We start from the raw sequence: 13,731 nt of genomic DNA, 5'->3' as shown, positions 1-13,731 counted from the left end.
CACCCCCATACACACCACCCCCATACACACCACCCCCATACACACACACACCAGCCCACACACACTCACCACACCACACACACTCACCACCCCACACTCACCATCCCACACACACTCACCCACTCACCACCCCACACCACCACACACACACCACCACACATACCACAACACACACCACAACATATTACCATACACACACCACAACACACTACCACACACACACACACACACACACACACACACACACACGCTCGCACACACACACACACACACACACACACACACACACACACACACACACACACACACACACACACACACACACACACACACACACACACACACACACACACACACACTCAAATACAACAGGCCTAGTGTCTAATCGACATGTGCCTAGGACAAAATGGTAACTAACACACACTTTAGTAAATTGACGGTATAAGTGGAGCCTAACAAGAAAAACTATTAAGGATAACAAAAAAATATGAACAGCTCTAACAGTGTGGATAAGAATCGTGCCACTTATCCTGCCAGGGATAGATGAACCTCATGGTTACGATGGATATGTGAGTCAGTGATATCAGGGATAGGTGAGTCTTTCCTTGGCATCGGAAAACATTTTCGGATGAGTAGCAATATTTGAAATTCGTTTTTGCGTTACACAAGTGAACCCACATGGAGGAAATAAAATAAAAATGATTACTGTACATTTCGTTCTACCACTGAGCCCCTCTTCAGCACTCTGATGAAAAGAGAGTTCTTGCCATATCTGCTGTTTTATTGTTTATATGTAGGTTTGTGGCAATAAACATGGTATGTTACAATCTGTGGTTAGATATTTTCTGTACATGATCTGAGTTGTCTCTTTGTCCTTATACACAATCTCTTGAGGTGTAACGCGTTAGGAAACTGAACTCTTAAGTGTGACCTTTAGGGAAAATGTTCTCTTCGGGTGTGACCCTTTGGGAAGAAAGCATCTTAAAGTCATAATCTCCATGTACTTGGCATGACCTCTTGCCACTTCTCTGAGGCCTTACTCGCTTGCACTAACTCACGTTGTTCCTGCAGTGCGTGTTGTGGGGGCGTGGGTGGTGGTAGTGGTGACAGCGTGGGCGGTGTTGGGTCTGAGCTCAGCCGCCAAGTTAGACCACTTGGGGAAGTCTGCAGATTGCGACTGTGACCCAGACAGTGGTGGCCCGGGCAGCAAGACTCCGGTGGGCAGCTTCTTCGTAGCTCCGCTTCCTTCAGGAGGAACACACACCTCCTTCGCTGGGTGAGTCTTCGTTTCTCTTATTTAATGTTAAAATTAATCAGTGTATAAATAACCTGGAATCCAGAATATATATTTGTATATTTATTATATTCCCTGGTGTGCAATGAGTGTGATTCAATTAAATTTGGTTACATATAGGTATATTTTGTCCAGAGACAGACAACATATACAATGAGCAGCCCTCATTTATTCTGACTGATTACCTACAGTTAATTAAAATACCCAGGACTTACCAAGTGGAAGTGGCTGCTCTTCGAGTTCCTGGGGTATATTTGTAGGAAAGAAGCTTTCACCTACACCACGGGCCAATAACCACACCTATTTCCTCAGATTCGGTTCACCTTCTAAATCAAAACCTGGAGGTGGAGTCCAGGGAGCGGCCTTCCAGACGTCGGTCGTTCACAGTGGGTCTGCACCGGGAGTTCCTGGCGGAGTTGGTCAGGGCACTGCTGGGTCGTCTTTGGGAGGTTCTTTCACATCCTTCGCTGGGTAAGCCCCATGGAACATTAGTGTCTTACCTCAGTGTCATATCTCTACAAGTCACAGCTACCTCACAAATGGAAATAAAATCTGGGCGACGCTTCGGGCCGTCTTGACTACTAACAATTCGCGAGTGACTTCATAATGAAAATTCGTCCAGTTTTTACCTCGAATCGGTGGATTAGTTGGGAATTATTCCAGTCACTGTTTTGTGAGTTTGATTCTTTATGTATATAATGGTATAGTTACCTTCAAATGATAACGATACGGAATCTGCATAATAATTTAAAAGGTATTTAGACTAATTATTCAATTCATTATACAGTATCTTAGTGCTAAATATACAAAATATATTCACAGTAACCCAAGAAACAGTAAAGCGCTGTGTATTGCGTTCATGATTATACAAGAATTTTGGATTTTGCATACAGATTTAGAAAGGGAAGTGGAAGCCATAGCTCCAGAGGCTCCTTCCAGTCTGGTTCCTACACCTCGTCACAAGGCACTGGTGTGGGCGGCGCGGTCACTGCGACCGCACAAGGGCCTCTGGCTGCAACTCGGTCGGGAGGTACAGGGAGTGGATCCTCCTTTGGTGCGCATGGATCATCGGCTGGCTTTTCCAAGCCTGCAAGTCCATTTGGTGCTTCAGGTTCTCCTGGGAGCGCAGGAAGGCCTGGGACTGGTCAGGGTGCTCCTGGGTCGGTTTTGAGTGGTACTTTCACATCTTTCGCCGGGTAAGTCCTGTGATACGGTGGTGTCTTGCAGCACCTCATTGTCTCACGACTATAACTCACTGGTAGCTCACAAATGATATAAAATCTCGACGACGTTTCGACCAGTCTTGACAGCTATCAAGCAGTGGCTTGATAATGGTCCAGAACATGCCGAAACAGCATCCAGTTTTTTTTCCAATCAGTGGGTTAGTTGGAAATTACTCCATTCATTGTGTTTTATGTTTTTTTGTGTATAAATATTTTATGCTGCAGAAGGCAGCAATAGGAAGCCTTTTGTATTGCAATTCTAAAACACATTTAAAATGAAATATGCAAATAATTATATCTTTTGTGTTTTATATAATATATTTACATTCATGTAGGAAAATGTACAATACTGTTTATCAGTTCTATGCTTATAGAGAAATTCTTGCTTATACAGAGTTAAGAAAGACAGCGAAAGCCATGGAACCAGTGGCTCTTTCCATTCTGGCTCTTTCACCTCGTCACAAGGCACTAGTGGGGACAGTTCAGTCACTGGTGCTGCAACTCGCTCTGGAGGTACAGGGAGTGGATCTCCCTTCGGTGCGCGTGGAGCAGCGGCTGGCCTTTCCAAACCTGCAAGTCCATTTGGTGCTTCAGGTTCTCCTGGGAGTGCAGGAAGGCCTGGGGTTGGTCACGGTGCTCCTGGGTCTGCTTTCAGTGGTACTTTCACATCCTTCGCCGGGTAAGTCCTGTGATACGGTCGTGTCTAGCAGCACATCATTGTCATGTCTCTCTAATTAACTGGTAGCTCGCAAATGGTGTAAAAACTCAACTTTTCGGCTAGTCTTGACAGCTATCCAGCATTGGCTTGATAATGGTCAAGAACATGCAAAAACAGTATCTAGTTTTCTTTTCTAATCAGTGGGTTAGTTGGGAATTACTCCACTCTTTGTGTTTTATGTTTTCGTGTGTATAAATATTTTATTCTTCCGAAGGCAGCATAAGGGGATGCCTACGTATTGCAGTTCTGAAATATATTTAAAACGGAATATGCAAATAATTATATCTTTCGTTCTTTATATATTTACAGTCATCTAGGAAACTGTAAAATTCTGTTTATAGAGAAATTCTTGCTTTTACAGAGTTAAGAAAGGTAGCGGAAGTCCTGAAACCAGTGGCTCTTTCCACTCTGGCTCCTTTTCGTCACAAGGCACTGGGGTCAGTTCAGTCACTGGGGCCGCACAAGGGCCTCTGGCTGCAACTCGGTCTGGAGGTACAGGGAGTGGATCCCCCTTCGGTGCGCATGGAGCGGCGGCTGGCCTTTCCAAGCCTACAAGTCCATTTGGTTCTTCTGGCTCTCCCGGTAGTGCAGGTAGTTCTGGAAGTAGTTTCTCGTCTCGTGGAAGTCCTGGAAGAGGGTCCACAACATCTGGAAGTAGATACTCTTCATCCTCATATAAAACTTCGTCTGGTTCACCAGGATCTGGAAAATTCGAAAGTGGAACATCTGGAATAGGAGGAAGGCCTGGAAGTGGATCTGGCTTTTCTGGAAGTGGGTTATCATCCTCTGTTGGTTTAAGAACTGGATCCTCCAGCTCTGGAATAGGATCTTCTTTCGGTGCTCCTGGTTCTGGACTCGGATCCTCAGCTAGTTCAACTCATAGTTCTGGGAGCAAATTTTCGTCTGATACCACCCATGGATCTTTATCAGCGGGACCCAGTACCAAGTTCTCAACTGGTGCTTTCACCAGCGATCACAAACCAGGATTTGGAGCACAGAGAACGGGATTTGGATCCCCTGGTTCTGGAACGAGTTTCCAGAGCTCCAGTAGTAAATTTTCTTTCACTAAGGGTTCAGAAACTGGCTCTGGAAGTCCTGGTACCGGGTTCGGCGCTAGTACTGGAGCCGGTACTGGAGTCGGTTCAGGTATTAGTACAGGTACAAGTTCCAGATTCGGCGCTGGTGCTAGTTCCAGTACGGGTTCCGGTGCACGATTTGGAGCCGGTGCTGGTTATGGTGCTAGTGCGGGGGCTGGTTCTGGTACCGGATTTGGTGCTGGAACTGGTGCTGGTACTGGTGTTGGATTTGGGGCTGGCGTAAGTGCTGGTACTGGTACTGGTGCCGGATACGGTACTGGTGCTAGTACTCGGGATGGCTCTGGTACTGGTTCTGGTGCTGGGTTCGGTTCTGGTACTGGCTCTAGCTCCATATTCGGTGCTAGTTCTGGTACTGGTTCTAGGTTCGGTGCTGGATTCGGTTCTGGTACTGGTGCTGGTACTGGTACTAGTTCTAAATTCGGTGCTGGTGTAAGTACTGGTGCTTCATTCGGTACTGGTTTTGGTACTGGAGCTAGTTCTAGCGTTGGTTTTGGTGGAGGTTCTCCTGCAGGCATTGGTGCTGGTTCTGGCGCAGGATTTGGAGCTCATGGACCCGGTTCAAGTGGTTCTACAGGCCATGTAAGTAAGTTCACTTCAACGAAGACTGGAGCCGGTTTTGGTGCTGGTACTGGTTCTAGTTTTGGTGCTGGTGCGGGTACTGGAGCTGGTACTGGTGCCGGTTCTAGGTTTGGTGCTGGTGCAGGCACTGGTGCTGGTTTTGGTGCTGGTACTGGGACTGGTACTGGTGCTGGTGCGGGTACTGGAGCTGGTACTGGTGCCGGTTCTAGGTTTGGTGCTGGTGCAGGCACTGGTGCTGGTTTTGGTGCTGGTACTGGGGCTGGTACTGGTGCTGGTTCTAGTTTTGGTGCTGGTGCAGGTACTGGAGCTGGCACTGGTGCTGGTACTGGTGCTGGTTCTGGTTTTGGTGCTGGTGCAGGTACTCGGGCTGGTACTGGTGCTGGTTCTGGTTATGGTGTTGGTGCAGATACTCGGGCTGGTACTGGTGCTGGGGCTGGCACTGGTACTGGCTCAAGTTTTGGTGCTGGTGCAGGTACTAGAGCTGGCACTGGTGCTGGTTTTGGCGCTGGTACTGGGACTGGCACTGGTGCTGGTTTTGGTGCTGGTACTGGTACCGGGGCTGGCACTGATGCTGGTTCAAGTTTTGGTGCTGGGGCAGGCACTAGAGCTGGCACTGGTTTTGGCGCTGGTACTGGTTCTAGTTTTGGTGCTGGTGCAGGTACTAGGGCTGGCAATGGTGCTAGTTCTAGTTATGGTGCTGGTACTGGTTCTAGTTTTGGTGCTGGTACAGGTACTCGGGCTGGTACTGGTGCTAGTTTTGGCGCTGGTATTGGGGCTGGCACTGGTGCTGGTTTTGGTGCTGGAACTGGTACCGGGGCTGGCGCTGGTGCTGGTTCTAGTTTTGGTGCTAGTGTAGGTACTCGAGCTGGTACTGGTTTTGGCGCTGGTACTGGGGCTGGCACTGGTGCTGGCTCTAGTTTTGGTGCTGGTGCTGGTGCAGGTACTCGGGCTGGTACTGGTACTGGTTTTGGTGCTGGTACTGGGGCTGGCATTGGTGCTGGTTTTGGTACTGGTACTGGTACTGGTACCGGGGCTGGCACTGGTGCTGGTTCTAGTTTTGGTGCTGGTGCAGGTACTCGGGCTGGTACTGGTGCTGGTTTTGGTGCTGGTACTGGGGCTGGCACTGGTGCTGGTTTTGGTACTGGTACCGGGGCTGGCACTGGTACTGGTTCTAGTTATGGTGCTGGTGCAGGTTCTCGGGCTGGTACTGGTGCTGGTTTTGGTGCTGGTACTGGGGCTGGCACTGGGGCTGGTTTTGGTACTGGTACCGGTGCTAGCACTGGTGCTGGTTCTAGTTTTGGTGCTGATACAGGTACTCGAGCTGGTACTGGTGCTGGTACCGGGGCTGGCACTGGTACTAGTTCTAGTTATGGTGCTGGTGCAGGTACTCGGGCTGGTACTGGTGCTGGTTTTGGTGCTGGTACTGGGGCTGGCACTGGGGCTGGTTTTGGTACTGGTACCGGTGCTGGCACTGGTGCTGGTTCTAGTTTTGGTGCTGATGCAGGTACTCGAGCTGGTACTGGTGCTGGTACCGGGGCTGGCACTGGTGCTCGTTTTGGTGCTGGTACCGGGGCTGGCACTGGTGCTCGTTTTGGTGCTGGTACTGGTACTGGGGCTGGCAGTGGTGCTGGGTCCGGTTTTGGTGCTCGTGCAGGTACTAGGGCTGGCACTGGTTCTAGTTCTAGTTTTGGTGCTGGTACTGGTTCTAGTTTTGGTGCTGGTGCAGGTACTAGAGCTAGCACTGGTGATGTTACTGGTTCTAGTCTTGGTGCTGGTGTAGGTACTGGGGCTGGCACTCGTGCTGGTTCTAGTTTTGGTGCTGGTGCAGGTACTGGGGCAGGTACTGGTGCCAGTTCTAGTTTTGGTGCTGGTACTGGTGCTGGCACTAGGGATAGCAGTGGATCTGGTTCTGGTGCCGAATTTGCTTCCACCAGGACTGTTAGTGGTACTGGTGCTGGTTATGGCTCTGGTTCTAGTACCGGCTCTAGGTTTGGTGCGGGTATTGGAACTGGTTCTAGTTTTGGTACTGGTACAGGTGCTGGGGCTGGCACTACTGCCGGTTCTAGTTTTGGTACTGGTGCTGGCACTAGAGATAGCATTGGATCTGTGTCGGGTGCCGGATTTGGGACTCATGGACCTGGTTCTAGTGGTTCTACTGGTCATGTGAGGACCCAATTAACTTCTACGAAGACTGGTACTACTTTTGGTGCTGGTACAGGTGCTGGTTCTAGTTTTGGTACTGGAGCTATTGGTGCTGGTTCTGGCGCCGGATTTGGAGCTCATGGGCCCGGTTCCAGTGGTTCTACGACCCACGCAGGTAGTAAGTTTACTTTCACTAGGGTTGGTGCTGGTTCGGGTGCCGGATTCGGGGCTCATGGTCGGCCAAGTGGTTCTGGCGCTGCCACTGGTCCAAGTTATGGTGCTGGTTCTGGTTCTGCTGCTGGTTCTGGCTCTGGTTTTACTTCTAGTGCTGGTTCTGGTTTTGGCTCTGGTGCCGGTACAGGTACTGGAGCTGGCTCTAGCTTTGGTGCTGGCACAGGTTCCGGTTCTAGTTTTGGTGCTGGTACAGGTGCTGGCCATGGTGCTACTTTTGGTGCTGGTGCCGGTCATGGTACTGGTTCTGGTGCTGATGCTGGCTTTGGTACTGGTACTAGTTTTGGAGCCCATGGAAGTCCTAGTGTAGTTGGTTCTAGAGGTTCTACTCATGTAAGTAGTAAATTCACATCCACTGGGAGTGGTACTGGCTTTGGAACTCATGGTGGTTCTGGTTTTGGTGGTGCTGGTACCGGTTCTGATTCTGGTTTTGGTGGTGCTGGTATTGGCTCTGGTTCTGGCACTGGTGGTGCTGGTACAGGTTTTGGCAGCCTTGGGGGTACTGGTATTGGCTTTGGATCCCATGATAGTGCTGGTTTTAGAGGCCAGGGTGGTGCTGGTACTGGCCTCGGTGGTACTGCTGGTACAGGTTTTGGTGCTGGTTCTAGCGGTGGTCTTGGAGGCGCTGGAGGCCATGGAACCAGTGGTTTCAAAGGAGCAGCTGGCCATTTCGTCAGCGGATTCAGTGCTGGTGGTCCTGCGAACCGGATATCTGGTACATCTCAGAGCCACTCTTCTTCTGGCTTCAGCAGTCAAGCCTTCTCTTCATCATTTGTGTCCTCTGGCTCCTTCACTTCCGGCGGATCAGGTGAGTTATATATTACAGGTGTTCTTTATGATGCTTCTTGTTTATAGCCAATCATAATAATAATAATAATAATAATAATAATAATAATAATAATAATAATAATAATAATAATAATAATAATAATAATTATAATAATTATAATTAATGTATATGTCATTAATGATAGTGTTGCTGTTATTTTCTTTCTCAATATTAAAAACAATCGCTATTCACAATCCTTAAGCCAGTTAGCTGAGTTTAGTTAGCTAACTTTATTTATCATTGTAAACTGGTATTTATACACTTTTTTTTGACTGACTTTACTTGCAAATTATCCTCTTTACATATTTCTTTTTTTATACCAATTTTCTCATATCAACTTTCATATATTAACTTGGGTAAACTTGTTATAGTTCACATCAACACGACAGTAATAGTAAGGTTTAGTGAATGTCGTGGTACTTCAGTAGAACCTAAAATCGTCTCAGACTAGAAATGAACGTAAGTCTGAAGGTTATATGAAAGTGCTGTCTGTTGTTCACTGCATCCTTCCTCTGATCATCTAGGCTTGTCTGTGTGTGGCATCCTTCCTGTGATCATTCAGGCTTGTCTGTATGTTGCATCCTTCCTCTGATCATTCAGGCTTGTCTGTATATGGGGCATCCTTCCTGTGATCATCTAAGCTTGTCTATGTGTGGCACCATTCCTGTGATCATCTAGGCTTGTCTGTGTGTGGTATCCTTCCTGTGATCATTCAGGTTTGTCTCTGTTTGGTATTTTTCCTGTGATCATCCAGGCTTCTTTGTGTGTGGTATCCTTCCTGTGATCATTCAGGTTTGTCTCTGTTTGGTATTTTTCCTGTGATCATCCAGGCTTCTTTGTGTGTGGTATCCTTCCTGTGATCATTCAGGTTTGTCTCTGTTTGGTATCCTTCCTGTGATCATCTAGGCTTCTATGTGTGTGGTGTCCTGCCTGTGATCATTCATATTTGTCTATGTGTGTCATTTTTTCTGTAATTGTTCAGGCTTGTCTATGTGTGACACCTTTCCTGCTGTGTTGTATATATAAAATTTTCCATGGAGTTTCTCCTTTCACAAAAGTTTGACACTTTTATCACATGCTCCATGTATTACAAAATTTTGTCTACTTTTGACTCGTAAGGAATGTAATTTCTCACAGACTTTAAATTCTTATAGTATTCCTTTTCTCGCAAGTGTTGGACATCCATTAGCACACACACTGTGCCCCTTATAAATATTTCAAATTTTCTAACGAAGCTTGTCTGCCCGTTTTAAAAACACAGTCATTTCTAACACATGTGGTACAGGAATTTCCACAAACCTTTAACACCCTCTAACACACATGGTGCATCTTTTCACAAACTATTGACTCCAGCACATGGTACTTTCTTATAAATTAATGGACACGTATGCAATGTACTGAGACATTTATTAAGGTAACGTTTCGTCCATCAATGGCTTTGTTCAAATAAAGTTCTTGGTGGGCGAAATGTCGTCTGAATCATTATTTCATTCAGTTGTACATGTGTCCCTTTACCTGCGTCATACATGTAAGAAGTTTGACATCTTATATGTATGATGCAGCTTTTCTCACAAACGTTTCACGGCCTATAACAGACTTGCTTCCACTCATGAAACGCTTTCCTTGTGTCTCCCACGAGCAGTGCACGCTGGCTTCTGCCCCAACCTGACCGACAAGTGCTCAAGCAAGCCTCTAAAGAACCCCAAGAAGTGCACTAATGACGACTCTTGCGCCTCGACTGAGAAATGTTGTTTCGACACCTGTCTCCTGTACGGCCCAACAGAACACTTCGTCTGCAAGCCTGCACTCACTAAGGCTCCTGGATGGTAGCCTGTAGCGCGTCCGTGTGGCGGGGATGAGGGATGGTTATGACAGTATAAGTAACAAGCAGTAGGGACTTATGTAGTGTAGTGGTGGCAGCTCGTAGCTACAGTTGCAGACTGGTGGCTGCTGGAGGAGTCTTTACGGTGAGATGATGGCCTTCGTAAAAATAATTGACAAAATATTGTCTTCTCTCTTTTTGGTGACCAGTGTTCCCACAATGAAATTATACCCAGCGGGATCGAGATGATGACGTTAGTGATGGTTTCAAATTACTTAAAGCAACAAAGGAATAAGGAGTGTATTTTATATTTAACGGTAAATGAAATAAAAAGCTCGCATAGGCTAAGAGCTTGGCACTGTCATTGTTTTTATCTGTAAAGTGGGGAAGATAGTGGTATATCCTTCTGAACTAGACACGATTGTTCTCGCTGTCAAGTCATTAATTACTGTTGCTATACGATTCTGGAATTTTGCCACACTGCCACCCAAGACATGAAGAAATAAAGAATGCAGTTATACAGATGTTTTAATTTCTCGCTGTACTGGTACTGTAGCGTTGTGGTGCCTGCAGTATCTAAGCATATTCCTCTTTCAATAAATGTTTTACACCAAATATACACCTCAGTAATAATATCCATACAAACCACCGTGTTTAACCGGCAAACCAGTAGTCGCTTTACTGTGACTCGCCATAAGGCATATGGTTATCACACTGACCGTCTGTAGCAGTACTCGCTAGATGACTAGGACACGGTAAAACAAAAACACTTTTATACAGATTTTTTTTTTATCCGGAGAAGGGGTAGCTTAGTTCTGACTTTGCGATTTTTGCAATGATAAACAGATTAAGGCAATTTATATAATTTGTATGTGTTGCACAGGTTTTATCATGCTTCATTAGCCATGAATCCAAAAACCTTTTTAGTCCATAAATTATATCAGGTTAATTTGTATGCATTAAACCAGTCAAATGGGTGTTCCCTGTGACTCATGTGTGTGAAAAACTTGAAAGTTGACCAGGTTGAATAAAGTACACGTGATAGGAAATTCTAAGATTTTTTTCTTGTAAGCTTAAATATGAATGAGAACTCCTTGCAAATTAAGTGAGATACACAAAACTAATGATTTTTTGACATTCCTGATCAGCACTCTTCTGCTGAATCATTCCTGAAAACCAGTTGGCTGAGCAGGTCTTTCGCTGTCTGTGGCAACAGCTCTAAGAAAAAAGAGAAAGAACAGATTCCGACCTGGAACAGTTGCCTCGCAGGAAATTCGCCATTATCAGAGAGCAGAACTCTTGGTGCCCAAATTGCCCTTTTCTCGTCCGTGAGATCCTCAGTGAGCAGGAAAAAGAATTAAGATCTAAACTTTAGCTCTAATGGCCCTTCAAGAAGCAGCTGAAAGTTACATTGTAACCATTTTGGGAATGGCCAACTTGTGCTCCATCCACGCCAAAAGAGTAAGTGTGTGTCCTCGTGATATGAAGCTGGTTTGACGTATTCGAGGAGAAACGTATTAGTGAACTTTCTGTACAGGAGTGAGTTCCATTGTATGTTGATGCTTAATATTTGCCAACTGTGCAGGGCTTGCAAATAGTCTAACCATTATTACCATTATATATATATATTATAAATATTATATATATTATTATATATATTATATATATTATATATATTATTATATATATTATATATATTATTATATATATTATATATATTATTATATATATTATATATATTAAAAATGTTTAATTTGCTCATAAGAGATGTGCATTAGTTGGGCTATTAAAACTGATATGATACGGATCTGTCTCAAGGACAATGCCGCTTAAGCAAGTGTATGGAATATGTATAGAAATGAAAAAATAAAGAGTATTTGGAAGATTTGAGGATGTACTATGAGCTGGGCAGTTTATGAAAAGAATAAAACCATTTAGCCGAAAAAAAAAAACTTCATGGTAGTGCTTTCCCTGAAAGAAGTCGACCAATACACAACATTTCAGAATTTCAATGGGTGTATTCATTGCAATATTAATATACTTTTATTGCTAGCTTTAAAGTTGCTTGACTTAATTTTCTTGCATTCTGATGAAATTTAATGTATGTGCCGTACTGGAATTTTATTTTATTTAACGCAACGGCCGTCTCCCACAGCCGCATGGTGACCTAAAAGGAAAAACGAAAGTTTTTCCTTTTACATGTAACACCAGACGAACCTGACCTATGGCTGGGCTCCGGGAGTAGAAGAACTCATGAAACTCATCAAAGACATAAAGATAAAGATAGCACAAAGCTACCTCATTTTAAAAGTAAGGTCAGCACATTCCTTCGTACTACTAAATTTTGTAATCAGTGTGATAATGTGCGTTCTTAGCTTGTTAATGCGTTCTTAGCTTGTTAAAAAGCCTCAACCCAACTGAGAATCTATTGGCAATAACCGAACACAGGGTCGCCAAACAGTATCAATTTGGAGAAGCAAATTTATACTGTTATTAGGACCTGAATACGACGGAGAACTTGCCAAAAAGTGTTCAACATTGGTCGCTTCTATGCCATGGCGTGTAGCAATGCTTATAAAAGCAAAGGGGGGTCATACATATCACTTATTAAATCAATTATCTGTCATGTCATTGCCGTATATTTTTCAAATAAACATTAAATTTCCAAATAAAAGCCATATTTCACCACTGTCACAATTAATATGCATACTACTGTAGCAACAAGATAAGAGAAATGTAAAAGATTAATAAAATGAATAGATAAGTAAAAGTAAAGATCGTGTATAGATATATAAAATACGAATTTTGTGAAAAAAGAAAAGGATCGAGAAGAAGAAAGGAAGATTCTCCTGGGAGTCACGAAGATCTGATCTTTCACGCCCTCCCCTAACTGTTAACAGGTGTGGGAGTGGGGAAAGGGTGAGAGATGAGTCAAGGTCCTTGCGAGAGTAAGGGAGAGGAGGAAAGGGTCAAGGGTGACACAGGACCACCACCCACAATCACAGGAGCAGCAGCAGGAGCAGGAGTAGTTCATGGAACAAAAACATAAGTAGAAGCAACAGCAGTACTTGGAGCAGACGTAGAATCAGAGACAACGAAGCAGAGACGGGTCATATGAGCAACAGCACGAACAGAAGCAGGAACAAGAGCACCAGCAGCAGGCAAAAAAATCCTGAACAGGACGAAGTGCAGGAACAGTAAAGAAAAAAAGAAGAATAACGAGAAGTACATGCAGGAGCAGTAGCTCAGGAGCAGAGGAACAAGAGCAGTAGCACATAAACATAAGAGAAATCATAATCATGACTAGGAGTGTGTGTAGAGGAACATAAGCATAACAAGAGCAGGAGCTGAGTAGCACAGGAGGAGGAGGAGGAGGAGGAGGAACAAAAGCCTGAGCAGAAGCAGACGAAGGAGAAGAACCAAGAGGCAGAGGAGAATGAGGGAAAACCCACAAGCAAGGTCCGCCTTCCTTGTGGTTGAGGTGATTAGGGAAAAGCCTTGTGGTAGGAGTGTTGATGATTGGTGGTATTGTCTGGGTATAACAGAGACCTCTCTTTGCTTTGGCATTCTTGTATGTGTGTGACTGTTTTGTGTGTGTATATATATATATATATATATATATATATATATATATATATATATATATATATATATATATATATATATATATATATGTATATATATACGTATATACATATATATATAAATTTATATATATATATTTTATTTATATATATATATATATATATATATATATATATATAATTTATATATATATATATATATATATATATAT

General features: G+C 44.5%; 1 protein-coding gene across 1 annotated transcript in view; it reads left to right on the top strand.

Moving 5' to 3' along the window:
- The window catches only part of LOC128695908 (fibroin heavy chain), a 14,601-nt gene extending 4,146 nt beyond the window's left edge, over positions 1–10,455 (top strand). Inside the window, exons 2-7 of the mRNA XM_053786856.2 lie at positions 1,072–1,276; positions 1,607–1,765; positions 2,188–2,490; positions 2,912–3,196; positions 3,597–8,092; positions 9,756–10,455. Of these exons, the coding sequence (XP_053642831.2) occupies positions 1,072–1,276; positions 1,607–1,765; positions 2,188–2,490; positions 2,912–3,196; positions 3,597–8,092; positions 9,756–9,943 (5,636 nt within the window). The 3' untranslated portion in view covers positions 9,944–10,455. The remainder of the gene's footprint in view (positions 1–1,071; positions 1,277–1,606; positions 1,766–2,187; positions 2,491–2,911; positions 3,197–3,596; positions 8,093–9,755) is intronic.
- Positions 10,456–13,731: the final 3,276 nt, after the last annotated feature.

The sequence above is a fragment of the Cherax quadricarinatus genome, chromosome 41, assembly GCF_038502225.1.
Source record: "Cherax quadricarinatus isolate ZL_2023a chromosome 41, ASM3850222v1, whole genome shotgun sequence".
Lineage (NCBI taxonomy): Eukaryota > Metazoa > Arthropoda > Malacostraca > Decapoda > Parastacidae > Cherax > Cherax quadricarinatus.
Note: the sequence above shows the minus strand (reverse complement) of the source record. Positions and strands in the feature narration are given on the sequence as shown.